Below are 22,013 nucleotides of genomic sequence, written 5' to 3' on the forward strand. Positions count from 1 at the left end.
TGAAGTCGACTGGAGCCGTCCGCCTCCGCACTGTGAACTGAATACACACCCGCGACCTACACACACACACACACACACACACACTATACATGTCTGCTGGTTATTGCCGACGTCCTGTCTGGTGATTTCTGAACCCTACGAACAAACAAACGTAAAACAAAAAAGAAAAAAAAAAGAAAAGAGTTTCTACAAAATGAGAAGAATCACGCAGCGCTTCAGCAGATCTCATGGCTCCTGTCCTCGGTAAGTAAGTGCTCCCACGGCTCCTGGGGCCTCGTTGCATCGATGATGAAAGGAAAATTTTAAGGGTTCAGAGAGTCCGGCGTGAAGTTTTGTCGTCGTCGTTGGCGACCTGCGGGTTCTTCCTCGGCTTGGATGATGACGTGACGAAGACGCAGAGGAAAAGCTGCTCGTCTTCAGTGTAGAAAAACAAGAGAAGGAAAACAGCAGTGTCTTTCTCCATCGGGGCTCCTCCTCTCATTCCCCATTCCTCCTCCCCCCTCCCCCCTCCCAACCTGCCCTCGCCCCCAGAAACAGATTCATTTGGCTACACGTGAACCTGCGGCCCAGCCCCTCCCCCCTCCCTCCCTCCCCCTCTCGCCCCTCACACAGTCTCATCTCTGGCCGTGCAGCGCCGACACGACGGGCGGCTGCTGGGCGCCGCTGGGCTGGGACACGGGCGGCCACATCATGGGCGTCTGTTGCATGTGGTAGTGGTGGTGGTGCATGTGGTGGTGGCCGGTGGGCGACGACGGCGGCAGCCAGGCCGGCTGGTGGCTGGGCGGCGAGGACGCCCAGAAGGAGCCGAAGCCCGACGTGGACGAGGGGACGGGCGGCGAGCACGCCATGGACACCTGGGACGACGACGAGCCGCCGCCGCTGCCGGAGCTGCACTCGGTCGCCCGCAGTTTGGAGAACATGGTGATGGCGTCGGGGAAGTTGGGGGGCGTGGCCGGAGTGTTTCTGGGAGTACACATCTGTGGGAGAGGGAAACAAGAGGAGAGAGAAACCATCAGTTCATCGCCGTGGAGACATGGGAGGAGTCACAAGGTCAAGTTAAGATCTAGCGGTGTCGAACTCATTTTAGTTCAGGGGCCACAAACAGAAACAATCTGATCCCGAGTCGGTCGGACCAGTGAAATAATGACGTAATAACCTTTAAATAACAAGAATTCTTAATAATATTCCTTTTGTTATAGTGCAAATACACAAATACAGAAATACATCCTCCTTTTACAAAACATGTCATGAACAGCCTGAAATAGCACAGACATAAATATATGAAAAAGAGGTATAAATAGGTATAAATGAAATGAAATGTAAATGAATATGCGATATTGTAAGATGATATGGATATTTATGTAGTAGATATATATAAATATAAATATAAACCATCATGAGTAGAAAGGGGTGGGAATTGTTGTGCATACTTCTTCCTACTCCTTTTTCAACCATGTGCATATTATGATGTGATGATGCTTATGTGTTTATTCTTTTGTTTTTTTAATATACATCTTTTTCATTTTAGACACATTCATTTGAAATAAATTCATTCATTCATTCAAATTTCTTGAGAAAAATACTTGCAATTTCTTTCTTTTTTTAAAGTATATTTTTGGCCTTTTTGCCGTTATTTGATAGTACAGTCGAGACAGACAGAAAACTGGTAAGGGTTAGGCAGAGTGAGGGGGAATGACATGCAGCAAAGGGCCGCCCGAGTCGGAATTCGATACAGACAATAGCCTATGTACTGTATATGAGGCGCCTGCTCTACCAACTGAGCTAAACGACTCCCCAATACTTGCAATTTCAACAATATTATGCCTCTTCTAACTTGTATTAATGTAATTCTCACGTTTAACAAATTCATCCCGTGGGCCGGATCGGACCCTCTGGTGGGCCGGTTTTGGGCCGCGGGCCGTATGTTTGTCATCACTGGTTTAGATTATATAAATGAATCAGTCTCCTGGACTCTATAAACTACAACACCCATGAGCCTCAGTTGCTGCTGCTGCTGCTGCTGCTGCTGCCGAGATGAACACAGACTTCCTGTGTCGTGGACTTCCTCAGAACCAGATGTTTTCTAACACATGTTCTGCTGCTGACGAGGGTTTTTCATGCTGAAGCTGCTGCTCCACCTGTGACTCACCGACACCAACAGAGTGGGTGGAGACATGAATCACACTTCTACTCTGGTTTGGTTTCCAGGAGCATCGGAGAAAGACGACGAGCCGTGAAGGAGCAGCACAGAGGATCAGTCTGAACACGTTCATTCATCACAGACTGAAGCTCTTTATGTATTTATTGTTTGTTTGTAGAGCAGCAGCTGCAGATTCACAGGTGATCAGTGTTACTGTAACTGTACCTGTACCTGTACCCTATTGTAACAACAGCTTCAGGAATCTTGAAGTTAATTTTAAAACCTTTTCAAGACTTTTTCAAGACCTTCTCAATGTTTTTTAATACCTCACCGCCACTTCAAGCTGTAACCATTTACATCAGTGACACTTTTAACCTAACAGTTTTAGTTTGTGATAAAGACTAAAGACCACTATGATACACCAGAATTCAAAATAGGCTGGGATGAAAAAAAATCAATGGCAAAGTTTATCAAAAAAAAAAAAAAAAACATTGCTCCACTCTCAAAAAACAAAAACAACAATCACAACAGTCATGACATGTGCCTCAGCTCGTTTGATTTAGTTTCCAGGAGCTCGTCCGAGTACTCGCTCGACTTGGGCGGCATCCGAGTGTCATTACACTACTCGGATGATATGCACTGAGAGCGCCAGAGCGTTACTTTGTGCCTCGCGCTCTCAGAGACAATTTACGAATGCACCCACAATAGTCTAGTTTTTTTAGTTCATCTTTGTTTTTTAATAAAACAAATAAATTCACACACTTTCACTATGTTTTTTAGGACTCAAACTCTTGGACAGCTAATTCAGAAAAAAATACCTTAAAAATTTAAGACTTTATAAAGTCGTGAAAATACTTTTTACGGGTCTTAATTTTCGCAGAATTGATTTATCACCTTTTAATACTTTTCAAGACCCCGCGGATTCGCTGTGATGTTACACACATGTACAGTTCACTCCCTCAGTTTAGTCTCTCAGGCCTCGCTACACTGTTACACACCTGAAGGACAAACTCAGGGAGCAGACGACCCACCGGCCCACACACCAAGCAGGACGGAGACGCCCCAACACAGTGAGCAACACTAGTGTGTGTGTGTGTGTGTGTGTTTAATAGGAAACAGTGCAGTCCCAGTTCAGCTGCACCGTGGTCATGTGACCTGCTGCTAAAGGCCAAGAATCCTCAGTGAGAACTTTATTTGAAACCTGGTGTGGTGCTGGTAGCCAAAGCAAAGGGAAAACACACACATACACAAACACAGATCGCACACACACACAAACACACACACAGATCAGGTAGCAGCCAGAAATAGAGGAGGGGTCGTCTCAGCTGTGCAGCAGGAGGGAGGAGGGAGGAGGGGTCGATGTTTTTAGAAAAGAAATGTTGCTCACACACACTTTGGCATGTGCATACACACACAGACCAAAACAACTATAATTCAACCTCACATCTCAGCTGTTCGACTTGTGAACGCCTGTGTTTGCATCGTCAGACTGTTTGTCATGCTCTCGCTGCACTTTACCCTACACAGTCACACACACACACACACACACACACACACACACACACACACACACTGACACATGAACATTTGACTCATTGTACCGAGGATAAAACGTAAACATGTGTCTCTCTGGCCTGTTCCTGCTCGGCTCCCCGGGGAGCGCTGGTGTCCAGGTCGGATCTGTATGTACGTTATGAACAATAACACGTCTCAAGACTCGGTGACGCCACAGCAGAGGGACGGCGTGTACTACACAAACACACGCACACACACACACACACACACACACACACAAACACACTCTGTATACAGTAGTATTCCTACAACACACATGACCCTCATGCCACAGAACCGGTCCGGTCAGACTCGTGACCTTGAGGCTGCACAAACAAACTCCTCAGGTTTTCTACTTCGCTCACTCAGCTGAGGAGAAACTAAACTTAAGAGTGTTGCAGAGAAATGTTTCTTTAGTTAAAGGGATACTTCACCCAAAATCCATAATTCACCAATCATCTTACTCACCGTCATGCCAAGGAAGGGTTTGGAGAACTTTCAGAGTCATCAAAATACTTTTGGACAGATTTTCATAAAATGGCGGTGGATAGAGTTCACTTTTGAATCATCCAAAACACACACTATGAAACATCCAGATACCTCCATACTGCTCGTCTGTACTGACCCAAGTGTCCTGAAGCCGCCACATGAACAAGTTGTTCGGAAAAAACAAATGCAATCTCTGTTTTTATCCTTGTTGTAGCAGTAGCTCCCAGTGGCTGCGTAGATGTTCGTGCGCATGCGCGAGATTTGCTGCAAGATGTTCGTTCGTCGTTGTAAACCATTGGATGTAGAGATCACATTATTTTTTTCCGAACAACTTTTTATGTTGCAGCTTCAGGACACTTGGGTCAGTACAGATGAGCAGTATGGAGGTATCTGGATGTTTCATTGTGTGTGTTTTGGACGATTCAAAAGTGAACTCTGTCCGCTGCCATTATATGAAAATCCGGCTCCGATAAAGTTCTCCAAACCCTTCCTTGGCATGACGGTGAGTAGATGATTAGTGAATTATTGATTTTGGGTGAAGTAACCCATTAAGAAAAAAAAGGGAAGTCATTTACTGTAATAAACTGTTTGCTGGGATTTCATAATGACACTTTATCACTTTAGGGAAGCTGGTGTTATGGTGATATTAAACTCCTTGCTGCTCAAATCAAACATAACTTCACTCACTAGGATGTTTTGTTTTGTGCAGCAGTTTGACTGATATAAAGTGTTAGAAGACTTGAGGGTCTTTTATGTAACTGGATTTATTCAAGTGACCTTAACTCAGGCTTTAAAGGGAAATCTTAACATTTATGCCGCCGGCCTCGGGCGTCCGTCCGGCTGTGATGCGTCAGAGCTGCGTCAGATCAGTCGTCACAGCTCCGTGTGCACCGTGTCGTGGATAACATCACCCATCATTCATAGCATCCGGGCTGCGTCACCACAACAACAGTCATTCATCAAAACAGTGGCAGATCTGTGTTAATGTCAAACTGCTGCAGGAACGATTCAGTCGAGGTTCAGAGGTTTCACCTGTTTCTCTCTCCATGTTGGAGGCTTTATCATCGCAGGAGCTCAAACTGACCCCGGTTCAGTTTGAGTTTGAGTTTGAGTTTGAGCTCATTCAAACCATAGATATAGATGCTGCCTCTGACGCTGCTGTCCATTGGAACGATACGTCAACGCAGCCGCCATCTTGGGTCTACTTACTGCATTAGTCAACAAAGGCAGAGGTCTATCAACAATTAAAATCGCCATTAACTCACAGAATATTCAACCGATTTTCAAGCCGTTTGGTTTATTATAAATGTCAGACATATATTGATGATAACACAACAAAAAAAATATTTTTTTATATATTAAAAAGAACAAAAAGCCAGCAACACTCAGTGTCTTTCTGATGTCTTCGTCAGACTGACTGTCGAAACCGGTCTGTGGTTGTTGCCTGTACCAGTGAGGCAATAAAGACATCAGAAAGACACTGAGTGTTGCTGGCTTTTTGTTCTTTGTAAATCGTTTACTAGCCGAGCACCTCCTGACTGCTTCTTTTCCTTTTTTGATTTTTTTTATATTAAACATACACTAACATACTCAGACACACACCAACATGCATACATACAAGGGTCTGACTGCTTGTCAGACCAGACGTATGTCTATGGTCAGAAACCCCGACCCAAGATGGCGGCCGTGTTGACGTGCCTGACAAGCCTGAATGTGGCATCTACGTGTATATATCTATGACTCAAACCAGACTTTTCACAATAAGAGCAGATTTTCTCTCTGCGGTGAGAAACCTGTTCTCAGTGCGGAGTTAATCTTTGATGAGAGGCTCATTATCGCTTCAACACTGGGCTCTTTCTGCTCAAAGCCGAGTAGCCGACCCTACATGCCTCCATGTTGGCCCCCGAGGGCCCGAGGAGGAGGAGGAGAAGAGTAGGGGAGGTCTGTGCTGGAAATGGAAACAGCTGCCACTTGCTCTGCTTGGTCTCTGCAGCCTGGTTCAACCCTGAGCTCCTCAGAGCCTCAGGCCAGATGATGTCACTGCACTGCACCCAAAATAATAACAAACCCAGGCCGCCGCCGCCGCCGCTGCCTCTCACACACACACACACACACACACACACACACACACACACACACACATAAACACACACTTCCTCACTCCCTTGAGCTACAAAACACTCCTCCCAGAGCAACAGAGAAGCACGTACACCAAAACAAGAGCAGAGGGAGGAGGAGGAGGAGGAGGAGGAGGAGGAGGAGGAGGAGGAGGAGGAGGAGGAGGAGGAGGAGGAGGAGGAGGAGGAACTCTTCAGACTGAAAACAAAACATGGCTGCTACAGATGTTGGCGTGTCGCTCCTCACACAAACCTCAGGTTGCAGCAGCAGCAGCACGGAGACAGTTTCTCCAGCGCCGTGTGTGATTACATAAGACACAGCGAGGCCGAGGACACAGACTCGTCTCTGTGCGCGCTGACGCACGTCGTCTGCACCGTCGCACAATCATCATTTCATTCATCTCCACTGAGCTTTGTCGGGTGGAAGCTCTACAGCTCACACACTGATTACTGTGTTACAGCGCAGGGCTGCACTTATTTTGACTGAACACACACACAAACACACACACACACACACACACACACACACACCCTTCATCACAACAGAGGCGCTTTCTTAATCGGACTGTAATCACATGCAGACACACCCTGAGCCGTGGCCTCAGTCCAGATGAGTGTGAACAGTTTCCTGCGTCCAAAAGGCTCAAAGATCAGAATCAGGTTTTATCTGCAGGAGTCGGAGTTTGATGATCTGATCAGAGAGAGAAGCGTCGGAGCAGAAGAACCAGAGTCTGAGTGGTAAAATATCACAACAATAACTCTGTGCTGACTGAGAAATTTTGACCAGGGGTGCAGCATCTGAAGGATCTGTGAACAGTTCAGCAAGTAGATGATGAAATGAACTCCAAAAGGCAAAAAAAAGTTAAACATGAAACACTCTTTTGCAATATCTTAAGCAATATCAGAGTATTATTTTGTTTTCTACAATGGGGAAACAAAGCAGCAGCCTGCAGAAGAATGAGAAACCCAGGAGACTTGGGCTCTCAGATAACTTTGACCAGACAAGATATTTACTATTTACACACTGTGATTAGGTTTCTGTCATTTTGAAAATATAAAAGATGGAAAAATATATATATATATATTGTTTAAAATGTAAAGTGAATATGTCATCTGTAACTTTATGGCCTTTTGGAGATCACTTCATCTTCCACTTGCTGAACTGTTCACTTTAAAGGGACTATGAGGAGTTTTAGAAAGCGAAGTGTTTTCACACTACATTTCCCATGAGCCTCCGCACACACGGTGAAATTCTTGGACCGGCGCAAGACGGACGAAAGCGAAAACATTTGCCAAGAATGTTTTCATTGATCAAGAATGAAAGTCGGAGGTTGGAAGACGATCAGATACCGTCGTAGTTCCGACCATAAACGATGCCAACTAGCGATTTGGTGGCGTTATTCCCATGACCCGCCGGGCAGCGGCCGGGAAACCAGGAAACTAGGAAATGCTGGGCAAGTCGACCACTAAATAATAATATCAAAATAACTATAAAGATAAAACAATATATTTATTGAATATGGACCCATTAACAAGTGGTAACTTAGATTCATCCACATTAATATGAGACTCTTTTATAACCAAAAGCAAACTCCTAGGGGAATCTTTAAATTTTTAAAATGTAAAGACGATGTGTCATCTGTAACTTTTTGCCTTCTGGAGATAATTTCATCTTCCACCTGCTAAACTGTTCACTTTGACCAAACCTTTGCATGTCACTCTACTTCACGTTGCTCCACTCTTTCACCTGCAGGAGCTTTAACGACACTCAGGAACTCCCGGTGTGTCAGACTCAGACATGACGACTGACGGGTGGTTTCTGTGATGTAAACACAGACCACTGCTCTGGGATCAGCCACGTCCGCAGCAGCTCCACCATCACAACTCTGGGTTTGACTTTTATTTTTTTTGTGTGTGTGTCAATTTTTTATTGGACCTGGAGGATGAAACGTTTTTTTTTTTTTTTTTGAACAGGACCGATCCCACATGCTCATCGCTGAGCGCCGGCTGGTGTCTGACTGACTGACTGACTGAGCGTCTGTGGTTCGGTCCGGCGGGTCAGTGGGTGCATCCGTCCCCGCGCCCAGCACCGGAGGATCAGCCTCCGCTCAGCCACACACATGCCTCAGTCTCATTTCTGTCTGTCGAGGGAAACCAAATGCACTTACCATCTGGTGGTGGTGACTGGGGATGTTCGCCTCCTGGAAAAAGGAGCTTAAGGCCGTCTGCAAAGAGAGAGAGAGAGAGAGAGAGAAGGGAGAGCGTTATGAGCAGTTTGATATAATTGAATTAAAAGTTGACGACAAGTTTTGTGTTATTGTGCTGCGACCACACAGACGAGGACCTGTCCACCCCCCGTCCCCTCCCCCCACCCTCAGGACCGTCCTACGGGTCGGTTAACACGGGTCTGGTCACGTGATCTCAGGGTTAAAACTATTATCTCCTGAAACAGGGTTTGTTCTTCTTCAGCTCGGCTACAAACTGAGCCCAGTTTCTGTCTTTGAACTGTGAGAAGCTCTTTTTAATTTAACAATAAAACTAATTAACAAATATTATTATTATTGATTATTTCGTCTCATGTTTATTCTTGGTTTTGCCTGTTAACTGTCAAAAGTTGAGGATGTTTATTTAATATTAAAGAAGACTGAGACAGTTAGAAGTCATGATAACTAATCAAAATGGTGTATTAATGTTGGACTGTTTGTCAGGTGAGATTTGTGAATGTCACCTTCGACCATTTGGGACATTTCTCATCGTTTTCTAACATTTTATAAACCAAATCAATCAAAAGCTTGAGCAGATAAAAAAAATGTAATTAACTTAATGTGTAAGATTTTAAGAGATGCAACAATGTTTTATTTGTTGTTGTACAACAAGGATCAGACGATGTGAATACAAACGGCTTTGATTTTATGAAACACCTTGTATATGCTAATAAAAGTTAAATATTCCATAATAAAAACAACAGTTATGTGCAGCTATAAACTGAAAACCATTTGACTCCTGACAGAACTTGTGAAAACCTTCATTAACTACTGTGACCAGGTGAAAACAGATTAATCAATAACCAATAATAATGAAAAACAACCGTCCTGAGCCACAGAGCCTGGAGCTGGAGGTCGAGGAGGAGACGGAGAATCAGAAAACACCATAAAAATGTAAACAGCAGGTCTCATGACCGCCTCCCTGCGCAAACAAGGAAATGAGTTGGCTCCTTGTTTTGTTCCTCTTTGTTTTGAGCGCAGCCGACGGCAGCGTGAACAAAAACACACTCCATGACCTGTGAGACACGACAGGACGATAACAGAGCAGCCTAAACACAGCGGGAGCTGCTGCTTCCTCCCAACAGGAGCAGAGACTTCCAGAGAAACGGAGCTCGCTGTGATTCACCCACTGACTCAGGATCTGTGTTTTTATAATAACAATCAACCCAAAGCAGCTGAAACAGGCTCAGTAAACAACTCTGTATGATCAATGATCACAGTTTTTACTGAAGGATTCTCGTGTGCAGCTAAAAACACAAACAGAGACTCCATCTATTGTTGTTTGAAACTCAAATTAATCCTGGTTCAGTTTGAGTTTGGGCTCATTCAAGTCAGACTTAAGTCACAATAAGAGCAGTTTTTTTCTGTATGCTGTCAGCAATAAAAGTTAATTATTATTGCCCCGACACTGGTCTTTGCTATAATGATTATTTTAGTCTTTGTTATCAGGCTGCAGCCAACGACTGTTTTAACCTTGGATTTTCTGTTTTGTTTTGATGAATCATCTGGTGGGAAAAGAAAGTTTTGTTTGACTGACAGCAGAAACCAAATGAAAGATATTCTATAAAATCAACAGATCTCACTCTGACAATAACTAATCGATCAGTAAAAACACAAACAGAAACTTCATCTATAGTCGTTTGGATCTCAAATTAATCCTGGTTCACTTTGAGTTTGGGCTTGTTCAAGACAGACTTTTCACAATAAGTGTGGGTTTTTTCTGCATCCTGTCAGCAATAAAAGTTAATTATTATTGCCTCAACACTGGTCTTTATCTTATTGCTATAATGATTATTTTAGTCTTTGTGATGTTTTAACCTTGGATTTTCTGTTTTGTTTTGATGAATCATCTGGTGGAAAAAAGAAAGTTTTGTTTGACTGACAGCAGAAACCAAATGAAAGATATTCTATAAAATCAACAGATCTCATTCTGACAATAACTAATCAATCAGTAACTGTGTGTGTTTGAGCTCTGCATGTAAACACATTTCGCAAGATTTTCCTTTTATGGTCCAGTGACAGTCCTACTACTGAGTTCATGAACACACAAGTTTCAATAAAGTTTGCTGGGGTATAACAAAAACAAAACAAAGTGTGAACTCCACCACAACATGTTTTCACACGACAGAGAGTCTCCGACGGGGAGTGTGAGCTCGTTTTACTGCTCAGCGTAGCCTCCATTTCACTTCAGAGGCCTCTTGTCCTGCCAGCGCTTCAATGAATGCAGTGGTTTCCCTCCCCCTCCCTCCTCTGTCCCTCCCTCTGTCCCTCCCCCACACGGTCTGGTTGTTTGACAACAGCAGCGGCAGTGCAGGAATGTGTTGCCGTACAACGTGACACACATATCAAAAGCGTGAAAGTGCTTTGCAGCTATTGTGTAAGGACGGAGCCACCGAGTGCACGCCGCTCTTTGTCTGCTCGCTGTTTATTCTGCAGGTCTGAGGGAGCGTCACTCACTGATGTCAGCGCTCACTTCCTGCTGCACACACACACACAGACTCACAACAGACTCAGAGTCACCGACAGCTCAGCGTCCGTCCTTCAAGAGTTCAGATGCTTCGTGTCATGTGACCAACGCTTCTATTGACAAACTGTTTGTAGTTTCCTCCATGTTGGCGACACATTCAGAAGAAAACACAGATGACAAAATGTTCCTGGTAGTTTCTCCTCACAGCAGAAACATGAATTGAGCAATATGTTATCCTGTGTGTGTGTGTGTGTGTGTGTGTGTGTGTGTGTGTGTGTGTGTGTGTGTGTGTGTGTGTGTGTGTGTGTGTGTGATAACACTGTAGTTTATCACTGAGCTCACTTACAGAAACTTCAACCACAACCGCTTCACTACCTGATATCCATCTGTGCCTCTTCAGCTCAGATCTCCTCAGGTGACACAGTAACAACATCAACGACGACGGCAGGAGCAGCAGATTAAAACAACACAACTTGATCTAAATTCGGACAATCGGCTTCACAAAGGCAACGAAGAATCACATCAACTCAAATCAAATCAAATTAACCTCAGATATAAATTCCTTCAAAATAAAAGGTCAAGTGCTGCTAAAGGCAAAACAAAACAAAACAGAACAGACCTGTATCCAACTCCAGCTAATTGGGTCTATTGTATGTTGTTGTTGTTGTTGTTTGACTATTTGTAGCTTGTTGACTTGCTGACATTGGTTTGAACTGTTGTTGTCGCTACCGAATAAACAAATAAGACAACTTAAAGCTGTAGTGTGTAACTTCTACGTGTCTGTAAATATCCGTTTCAGCCAAGCCACTACAAGAGGAGATGATACAACGCTGATGAGGCCGCTCGGCTCCTCTAACACCTCGCCGTATTTCTCAGTATTTGTTCTTTTTGTATTTGGTGTCTTGGGCGACATTCCCGCGCTGGCGCACAGGAAATAACGCGTTCTACTCGGTTTTAGCTGACAACGAGAAGGGAAGGCGGAGGAGAGCGCTGCTAGAAGCAACATGGCGGAGAACCCGAAGAAGCGACCAAGAGGTTCAGAAGTGGATCCTACCGAAAAGAAACAGCCTTCCCGTTCGGCAGAAGGGAAGAGAGTGACAAACGGTAGCGGGGGGGAGGGGAAGGGCAGGTTACACCGGGCCATACGCCATATTGAGGTGCCGGCCGTATTGTTGTAATAACGCAGAAATCCTCTAGGAGGCGATAGAAGTTACGCACTATAGCTTTAAACAGTAAACTTCATATTGTTTGGATCTGAAAATGAAAATGAGAAGATGTGACAACTACAACAGTAGAACTGACTGACTGAGTGACTGTAGTTGCATCATTTTGTTTATAACGGTTTCTGCAGCGTCTCCAGGTGTATCGACCTCGACTCTCTGCAGCGGACGGAGGAGGACGAGCACCTGGTGCTGAGTCAGGTCAGACGGAGGCTGAAACCTCCTCATCTGGGTGAAAACAACACAACACAACACACCACTACGCTACTGACATGAGTTGGTTAAGTGAGTTAGCTCGGAGCATCATCATCACCTGTGTGTGACTCACAGCTCCAGTTTCTGAGTTTATTGATGCCGGCTCATGTGACGAAGCTTCCACGCTGTTATTTTGAAGGAAGGGGCTAATCGAATCAAGAGTTTTCAGGCCGCGACCTCTCGCTGCGTGACGTCACATCTGGAGAGAAAACTGGAGTAAACAGGACCAGGACATCGTCAGTGTTTCCTTACAGATCTGGGAGCAGCAGCAGCAGCAGCGAGCCGACAGACCTCCGGCTGACGACCGAGGACAGAAGACGCCGTCGGCCTCGGTTCACAGTCTGAATCAGAGCACGAGGAGAATCAGGCCACTGCTGCTGCTGCTGCTAACCCCCCTCTCCCTCCTTCTCTCCTTCCCCCCTTCCCTTCCTCCAACCTCCCTGACAGAAACAATGGGCTGTTTACTACAGTCTCAAGAGGAGACAAACACAAAATACAGATCACAGCTGAAACCATTTGTCACTTCACAGGTTTGGAAATGACAAAAACACACCAATGTTTTCTGCTTCCAGCTTCTCTCTCTCTCTCAGACGTGAGAGTTTGTTGATTTTATCTCATTACGAACTCATGAGTTTGGCCTGAAAAACAAGACAATCTGGAGACGTCACTGTGATTCATTGTTTTTCAGTCTCTCAACGTGTCGTAAAACAAACAGAACAATAAACTGACTCATCAAGAAAATATTCTCCAGACTATAAACATTTGTTGCCTCAATAAAAAAAAAAAACCCGTATAAAAACAGTGTCTTCAAGTGTTAAATGTGAAAGTGAAAGGAGAAAGAGGAAGAAGAGGAGGGGGCTGCACATTGATTCACACAGTTTCCACGTTTAATTTTACACTTTCTCTCACTATCGTTTCATTCTTCTCCTTCACGTCTAAGAGAGACTTTTATTTTGGTGGATTCTCCTGGTTTCTGTCTTGGGGGTTGGGAACAGGAAACAGGTTCTCAATGAGATTTCTAACCCACAGGGGCTGCTACTAATGATTGAATACTTTTTAATTAATCTGGTGATTAGTAATTGATTGATCACTTTGAGTTTTCTTTTCTAATTTTGTCTCTAAAAACAAAGTGAATGTGGCTTGAAACTGTTTGTTTTGTTCAGACAAAACAGTCAAAAAGCCAAAGCCATGACATCAGTGTTCAGCTGCTGCTTCATGACAAAACCAACCGGTCGACAATTCAACTAATTATATAACAGTGAAAACGGTGATTCGTTGGCTCCGCCCACTCTCGATTATTTCTGTCGTAACGTTTGCGAAACTCCGGTCGAGGCTATTCATCCAGCAAAATAACAAAATCACACAAATTTGCCTGAGGGGACTTCACCGCCTGTGCAACACACTGATGAGTCGATGTAAATGAGCTGCTCCAGTTTCATCAGCCTGAGCTTCCTCCTCCGTCTCTGAGGACTCAGCAGCAGCAGCAGCAGCAGCGACGGCGGCGGCGCCCAGGTAACATCCAGGTGAGTGAGTCACTGCAGCCACGCAACAACAACGGTTTCCAAACAAAGGAATCGGTTACCTGCCGTGTTCTCACTTTACACTCCTCATTCAGTTTTTTGTTACAAAGAACAGAAGCTAATTCTCACAGATTTCAACCGATTAGTAGGGGTGTGCCAAAAAATCGATTCACATAAGAATCGCAATTCTCATTTAATACGATTCAGAATCGATATAAAATGTCCCAAAATTGATTTTAAAAAATAAAATAATGAAACAAATCTGCTGGCTGTCGGCCTCCGTTTCCTTAGAATTTAAAAAGGCAGCATGTTTAACTGCACTATTTTTTTTAAATAAAGAGGCACTTTTAATTTTGTTACTTAAGCAATATGTGATATTGCCTTTATGCAACAGTTTCATCAATTCCATCTAAGCATGGATAAATGTTTAAGACTCAATAAATGTGAAAAAGACACGTTAGTCATTCTGTCTTGCAAAGCAGACTGGAGTAGATCATGAGGATCCTTTGCACACCGATCGACTGAAGCAGAAATCATTAGAGAATCAAATCATTTTGAATCGAAAATGGATTTTGAATCGAATCGTAGCCCCAAAAATCTGAACCGAATCTAATCGTGAGATAGTAAAAGATTCCCATCCCTACCGATTAATCGCTCTAACCGTAACCCGGTGACCTCGACAGAGCAGCTGAGCCTCCTCCTCCTCCTCCTCCTCCTCCTCCTCCTCCTCCCCTGCTGAACCACCTGGCCCCCGGCTGCAGCCCGGCTCTGACCACACGGCCTCAACAGATCGGTCATTAGAGCGGACGGAGGTGTGGTCGGAGTTAAACCATCTGGAGGCTCAGGGCTTGATGTCAGAGGTCCTTCAGGTGTCTGTCAGCTGCTCAACAGGCCTGGACGGGCTCGGCTCCATCCACGACCTAGTCCACGCACACGCTCACCGGGCGGCCATTTTTTAGGGCTCGAACCAGTGATTGTTTCTGTCACTGCTTTTCAATTCAAGGAGAAATAGTTCAGTGTTTGAAATGTTCAAAGCACAACCTTCAGGTGGAGTCATAAAGTGTTTGTTGTGTTTCACCATAGTGTCAGAAAAAAAACACTATTTCTCAATGACTTCCTGTTGATGGACTGAGCCAATGGTTCAGGCTGTTAGTTGATCTGACAGACGCTGACTCAATTCCAAGTTTTAGTCCAAATAATAATGTTAGAGATAATGAAATATGTCCAACACAGGGGAGTTCTTCACAGAGACATGAGGTTTACAGACCCTCGCTTCCTTACAGCTTTAAATATATCAGTTCACAGCGCAGAGAGGCTGCGTATGGGAACAGCTGGAGGGATAATGCATCTTAATCAGTCTATATATAACTGAAGGATCAATGTCAGACCACTTAGCTCTCAGCCCGCTGACTCAGACCTGCGTCTCCTGCTGTAAAAACAAAACTAACACCGAGGCTCACGGTTTACAGCACGTTATTAATCTGCAGAAGGAGAAGAAGAAGGTGGTGGTTCATGGGGGCTGGAGACAACAGGAAGTGTGATAATTTGATTGTGTGAGAGCAGCAGGGAGGCTCAGTCCGACTTCACCTGCTGTGTTGATCAGACCTGTAGTTTACAACCTGGGGGTGATGGATGCAGGTTTTTAATGGGAACATGTTATCAGACGGGCCGGGCCGGGCCGGGCCGACAAGATTATTGGACTCCCCAACCCCCAACCTCTCAGACCAGTCATCCACTCAACCCAGAACACTGGCCTGGAAGAAAATAAAATTCAATAAAAGCTTCATCCCATCTGCCATGACAGAACTAAATAAGACAATGAAAAGAACATAATCATGGGGAATGTACTTGTAAATGTGGGAAACTATAGGCAGGGTGTGGGGTTTTAAGTTTTATGTTTCTATGTATTCGTGGGTGTATGAAATGTGGGAATGTTGTGTAAATGAATGCAATATGGTTTAAGGACACACTCCTCTGTTGCTCACCCTGTGGTTTCTCAAATTTTTCAGTTTTTCCTCAGTCGATGTGAGGGTCTAAGGGCAGAGGATGTTGTTGTGATGCCATGTAAAGCCTTTTGAGACAAACTGTTTGTAAAAACGGGCTAAATAAAATTGCCTTGCCTTGCCTGTGGTCCTTTTCCCTGACTTGTCTGCACTTCTCGAGGCCGTTTGTAGCCCACGAAATGGTGAAAACAACAAAATTTTGCCTGTAAAGGACAAATAAATCTATCTATCTATCTATCTATCTATCTATCTATCTATCTATCTAAGATGGCATCACAGCAGCAGTGTAGTCAGTCAGTGTGATACTCAGATAAACCCACATTAATATTTCAGTACAGCCACTACAACAAAACCCTCTACCGTAGTCTATGTGATACAATATGAACAATGCAGCCACCTAAAACAACAACTAAATTAGACTAACGCTACACCACTGCATCACAGACAGAGCTGTTTGTTTTCGATGATGACAGCCGTTACACTGGGAAACACAGACTTAGGGCGAGCTCCGGGCCGAGCCGAGCCGAGCCGAGCCGGGTTATCCACCCTGCAGCTCGGCTTGGCTCACTACAACGAGCCGAGCGGATGACACAGTGGATTCCTGTGGAGGATGTAAACAAAAACCGGCCGCGGCAGTAGCAGCAGCAGCACCACGTCCTCAGTCAGTCAGTGCTAAGCTAACGTTAGCTGCAGCACGAGCGCATGGTCGCGAGGAAAGCACGTTAAAAAGCGGTTAACAGTAACAACAACCGTTTAATCCCCTTCGGCTCACACACAGACAGTTTGGAGACCACCCAGGGGGATAAAGACGTGAACTGTAGCCGGGATAAGACACCCAACGTCCCCGGGACTGACTGACTCACCTCGAACTGCCAGTGGGCCGCCTGGAGGAGCTGCTTCGCCTGATCCGCGGCGCAACCGGCCGTCAAAACAAACTGGTTGATCATCACCTGGTGCCTGAGTTCGTCCATATTCACCGACATGCTGTGCCTGTGTTCACTTTTGCTTTGAAGTCGAAAACAAAAAGAAAAAAAGAAGTGAAATGTGGCCTCGGATCAACCTTTCAGACCCAGCCTGCTGCCTGTCTATCTCCGTCCGGTCGGTCGGTCGGTCGGTGTTGCTCCTCCACCGCTGCTGAGTCTCCGCAGCAGCAGCAACAACAATATTCTCATGTCATCACCAACAACAAAGCAGACGGCGACGCTGATTGGACAGAATCACGGCGAGAGAGTACGAGCGAAGCGCTGATTGGCTGACGAGGTGAAGCGTTTAAATTCAACGGTGCGCTTGTTTTATCCACCGGGGACAGCGTCGGCGGGTGGAGACAGACATAAGTTTCTGGTTCTGGGTCTTGGAGGACCTAGCTCCGCCCCTCTGCGGTTTATCCCGATGTAGTTGTACACGCGCTTAGTGTCATGCCCGTTGCACTGACGTCATGTGTTTTCATAGAGCTGATTGGCTGCTCGCTACGGCAGGTAAAGTAAACCACACGCATGTAAACAAAGTAAACGTTTGATGTTTAACAGATCCAGCTGAGGTAGAAACACTTTTATCTTTGACTTCAGAAAAACCGCAGACACTAGAAATAAAAACTGTAAACTTCAAAATAAAAGCAAAGGAAAACAAAAGGTAGACATTATGAATAAAACCAACTTTAGTGTATATTATCATACTGGATTATGGACATTAATGGTTAATACTGCAGATAGTGCTTCATATATAGCAGCTGAATAGTTTTTAATTTGAAAGAGTCAAAGTTTTCTTTTGACCTTTGACCTAATATATAAGAACTTGTTTCTATTCTATTCTGTTTGTTTTATGTATTTGTCGACTTTATTTTAATGAAGTCATTCATGCCAATCATAAAACCAATAACTAAAGATTTTGAACATATATTTATTGACATTTCTCACATATTGATAATATGAAATATAACTGTAGAGGTAGCCTACTTATTTGATAACATCTATTATCTATTTGAGGAAATCTCATGTATGTCAAAAATACATGAAAAGTCAATTTTGCATTTACATTACATTACATTGGTTTGTTTTGAAATGCTTGAGGTATTAATTGTCTAGAAACGTGTGTAATTTACCCATAGTATAACTATTACTCTATCCTAAATCTTTATTTCATCTATTAGTATATAATAAAAACACATGTAACACATTAATATACAGAAATGGGATTGTGTGAGAAGTTTGTGGAAAAAGGAACAGCCACTAATTACATGTTCTAATGATTTAAAAAAACAAAAACAAACAGACTTTCTACAGGTTTGTGTTGTCATCAGCTGGATGGTTTGTTTCCAGGTGATAGTGAGAGGAAGCAGTGCTGGTATCCTGCAGCCATCTGTCTCCGACACTGCGATGGACAGACTGGACCTGACTGTGCTCCTGATAGAACGACAACTAATCTTCTTATCATCTGAGTGCAGCTCCGGGCCTGCAGCCTGTCCAGCTCCAGCTTCTCTTTATCTCTGAATAATTCAGCTGTGCTGCAGGTGAAAACACGCGTGACAGAGGAAGCCTATCTATTATGTATTGTTGCAGGGTGTTACCTGGAGCCGGAGAACAAAACCCCTCACATCTCCTGTAGAAAGACCGAACTGTTGTTCTGAGCCTGAAACAATCATTTCATCTCTTAAACTGTAGCTTTAAGGTTAAAATCCTATTTTCCCCACAGCATTTAAATGTATCGTATGGATTCAGCTTATTCGTGTCTCTGACAATGAGTGAAACACTGGAACCAAAGACCTCAGACAGATGCAGATACTCTGGCTTTTACACGTCTTATGAACATCTGGATATTAACACCTGCAGCCCCACTGGTCTCTGTATTCACACCTCACTTGTTCTGCATTTTCACCTACAATCACATGTTCCACACATCTTGTGTATCATTTTTTCACATTTTTTTGTACATTTGGAAACTTTGGGATCTCAACTGAGAATTTTAAATGAAATATTGTAAATAAACTTAAATCAAAAATAGTTTAAACCCTATTATTTGTTAAATAAAGGTTATTATAACCTTTATTTAACCAGGTTCGTCCCATTGAGATCCAAGATCTCTTTTGCAAGGGAGAGCTGGCCAAGAATGGCAGCACATAGTTTCAACACAGTCACATTAATCATAGAGATAAAAAAAAACGCAATAAAAAAAGCAAATAGAATACAAATAACAATAAAATTTTGCAAGATTAGTCACAAAATAAAACATTTGCACTCAAATAAGACATTTGCACTCCTGAAGCCTGGATGACATGGAATTTATCGTTTTATGAATACATTCAGAGCAGACTTTGGAGTTTCAAAGGACATATTTTTTAAAATCCTACAACTGAGTTGTCTTGGGCCCAAACAGAGCATCTGATCGACTTGTACAATCATGAAGGAACGTTGTAAATAATAAAAGCAGAGTGAAGCTGTAAAGATCAGTAAAGTGAATCTCCACTGATCCGTGTATGTTTCCTGTCTCCTGGAGCTGTTGTTGCTGTTCGCTCTCAGCTCTCTGATCAGTTAAAGGTTCATCTCCCAAAATAAGGACACATACAGAAAGAGAGCGAGGGTGGGACTGATCTTAAAGCTCAGTAGAGAATGATTAACATTAATCCATCACCACTAACTGGACTTTATCACCGCCACAACACCAACATCAACAACTGCACGCTCAGTCTCTCCAGCTTTTACAGACGAGTATAAAACATTATGTGAACTCAAGGAATTTTACAGACGAGTATAAAACATTTTGAACATCTGTTATACTGAGGGTTGGGTGCACAATGGGTGTCGTGTCACTCTGATCACTAGATATAATCTGCATATAAATACAGTATTTATACTCACTCACACCCATATGATGGTCATGTATAATGCAGATAATGCACAAACACATGCATTGACTGTGTATCCTGCATTTCAGTTTATAAATGTTTTTGTTTCTTGTTGTTGCTATTGAACCTGCATGACACCTGCTGTGTTATTCCTGCAGGGAGATATTCATGACTTTATCTCTGTTGTTCCTGTTCAGTAAACTAACAAATAAATAACCATATCAGAGCTTTAAAAGTCTGTAGTCTGAGATGATAAAACAAGTCAACTATGTAGATTTCAACATCATGTCGGGAGCCACACAGCTGCTCCGTGTGTTTCTCTGTAATATCTTTATTTATTGGTTATAATGGACAAATACATACATTAACACGTTGTATTCAGTCCAGTTTCAGCTGCAGTTTCAGTCTGTCACACTGTCTAATAGGTCACATGTTGGATTAAATGGTTTGTGGCGCCCCCATGTGTCCAAGTTCAAGAACTGCACCTAAAATATAAACCAACTGTAACAAATGAGGGATTTTGCATGTGTAATTATTGATCAGTTATTAAACCTTTAGGCTACTTTATTTTGACCGAGACTTTTAAAACTATCTGAATCATTATTTTGTCATTGCACAGCAGCACAAGGAGATTAAAAGCTAAAACCTTGAAGTGCAACCATAAGACAGACAATAAACAGCAACAATAAACAATCAATGCCCACATTCAATTATTCAACAATTATGTATGGTCCTGACTGAGTATGCTTATGAATGAAGTGACAATTCAAGTGCATTGATGGCTAGCAGGGTAAAATATAAAAGTATATGTATATATATATATTAAAAAAAAGTAAATAAATAAAATCTATGTATATAATGAATATAACCATAGGCTGTCAGTTCATATTTACATTCAGTATTGTAATGGCTACAGACTAAAATGAATAGATATTAAAATTTAACAGCTTTAAGTTGAGATATTAACAATGACATTATTTTTTCCTTTCTTTCTGGGAATCTGCTTCTCTCATCTCCATCACCTCCTCTCTTTCATTTTCTCTCAGTCTGTTCATTTTGTTTCTGTAAAGAATAATAAGACAGTGAAGGATTAAGGATATAAACAGTCGGCCGATATTCAACATTGTCAGAGGCCTTTTATACCTGATTATAATAGATTTTAAATGATGAACTTCAATTTTAACTTTTTAAAAATAATTAATATTTGAATGATTCATCCATAAAACCATGAACATGACAGAGTTCCTGGGTCATTTGTGGAATAAAGAATATTTATTATCTAATCTTATTCTTTATCTTTTGTGTCTTTTTTTCCATAATGCCTTTTAATGTACTTTTGCATTGCATTAAACTGATTTTATTATCTGAGCCTGTGTGTGTGTGTGTGTGTGTGTGTGTGTGTGTGTGTGTGTGTGTGTGTGTGTGTGTGTGTGTGTGTGTGTGTGTGTGTGTGTGTGTGTGTGTGTGTGTGTGTGTGTGCGTCCTGCTCAGTCAAGTCCAGCTGCATCGTCTCTCCTCTTTAATCCCTGTGAGTCCTGAGTCAAGTCCGGCTCTCCCTGACCCTCGGCTCTGTGAGGTTACTGTGGTTGGCTGCTCCCTCGCTGACCTCTGACCCCTGCTGGAGGTGCAGCGATGGAGGTGGGCGGAGATAAGAGGAGGACGACGTCCGTCTGAGGCCCTCCCTCTGACATGAAGGAGTTTGTCTGGTCTGGTCTGGAGCTCAGACCTGTCAGGGTTCAAACAACAATAGGATGAGAGGAACAACAGGACACAAAGACACAGAGCTGCAGGACTGAAGCTGAGTCAGTGAGCAGACTTCACCTCACAACACGTAGACGTCGTTTGTAGTGGTGTAAAGGGATGTGTCTCTTCCTGTCGAAGTTTCAGGACAGAGAAAATAGTATGTAAATAATAGGACCATGACATCACACGTCACCTGATTGTAACGCACTGCAAAAACTCAAAATCTTACCAAGAATATTTGTCTTATTTCTAGTCAAAAATGTCATTTCTAGTCAAAACAAGTCTCATTATACTCAAAATAAGACTCATCACATTAATAAGTAGCTTTTTTTTTAGACACTTTTTACTTCTTTCAAGCATATTTTCACTTAAAATAAATAGAAAAATCTGATAGTGGAGAAAG

At 43.2% G+C, this 22,013-nt stretch overlaps 1 protein-coding gene across 1 annotated transcript; it reads right to left on the bottom strand.

Moving 5' to 3' along the window:
• Positions 1-614: 614 nt before the first annotated feature.
• Positions 615-17,168, bottom strand: ubald2 (UBA-like domain containing 2; the record flags this gene model as incomplete). Its single annotated transcript, XM_083977777.1, has 3 exons — positions 16,893-17,168; positions 8,469-8,525; positions 615-977 (listed from the first exon to the last, which is right to left on the bottom strand). The coding sequence occupies exons 1-3, from the start codon at positions 17,010-17,012 to the stop codon at positions 615-617; spliced, it is 540 nt and encodes a 179-aa protein (XP_083833903.1). The 5' UTR covers positions 17,013-17,168.
• Positions 17,169-22,013: the final 4,845 nt, after the last annotated feature.

This window comes from Trachurus trachurus (genome assembly GCF_905171665.1).
Source record: "Trachurus trachurus genome assembly, chromosome: 8".
In the NCBI taxonomy this organism is placed as follows: Eukaryota; Metazoa; Chordata; class Actinopteri; order Carangiformes; family Carangidae; genus Trachurus; species Trachurus trachurus.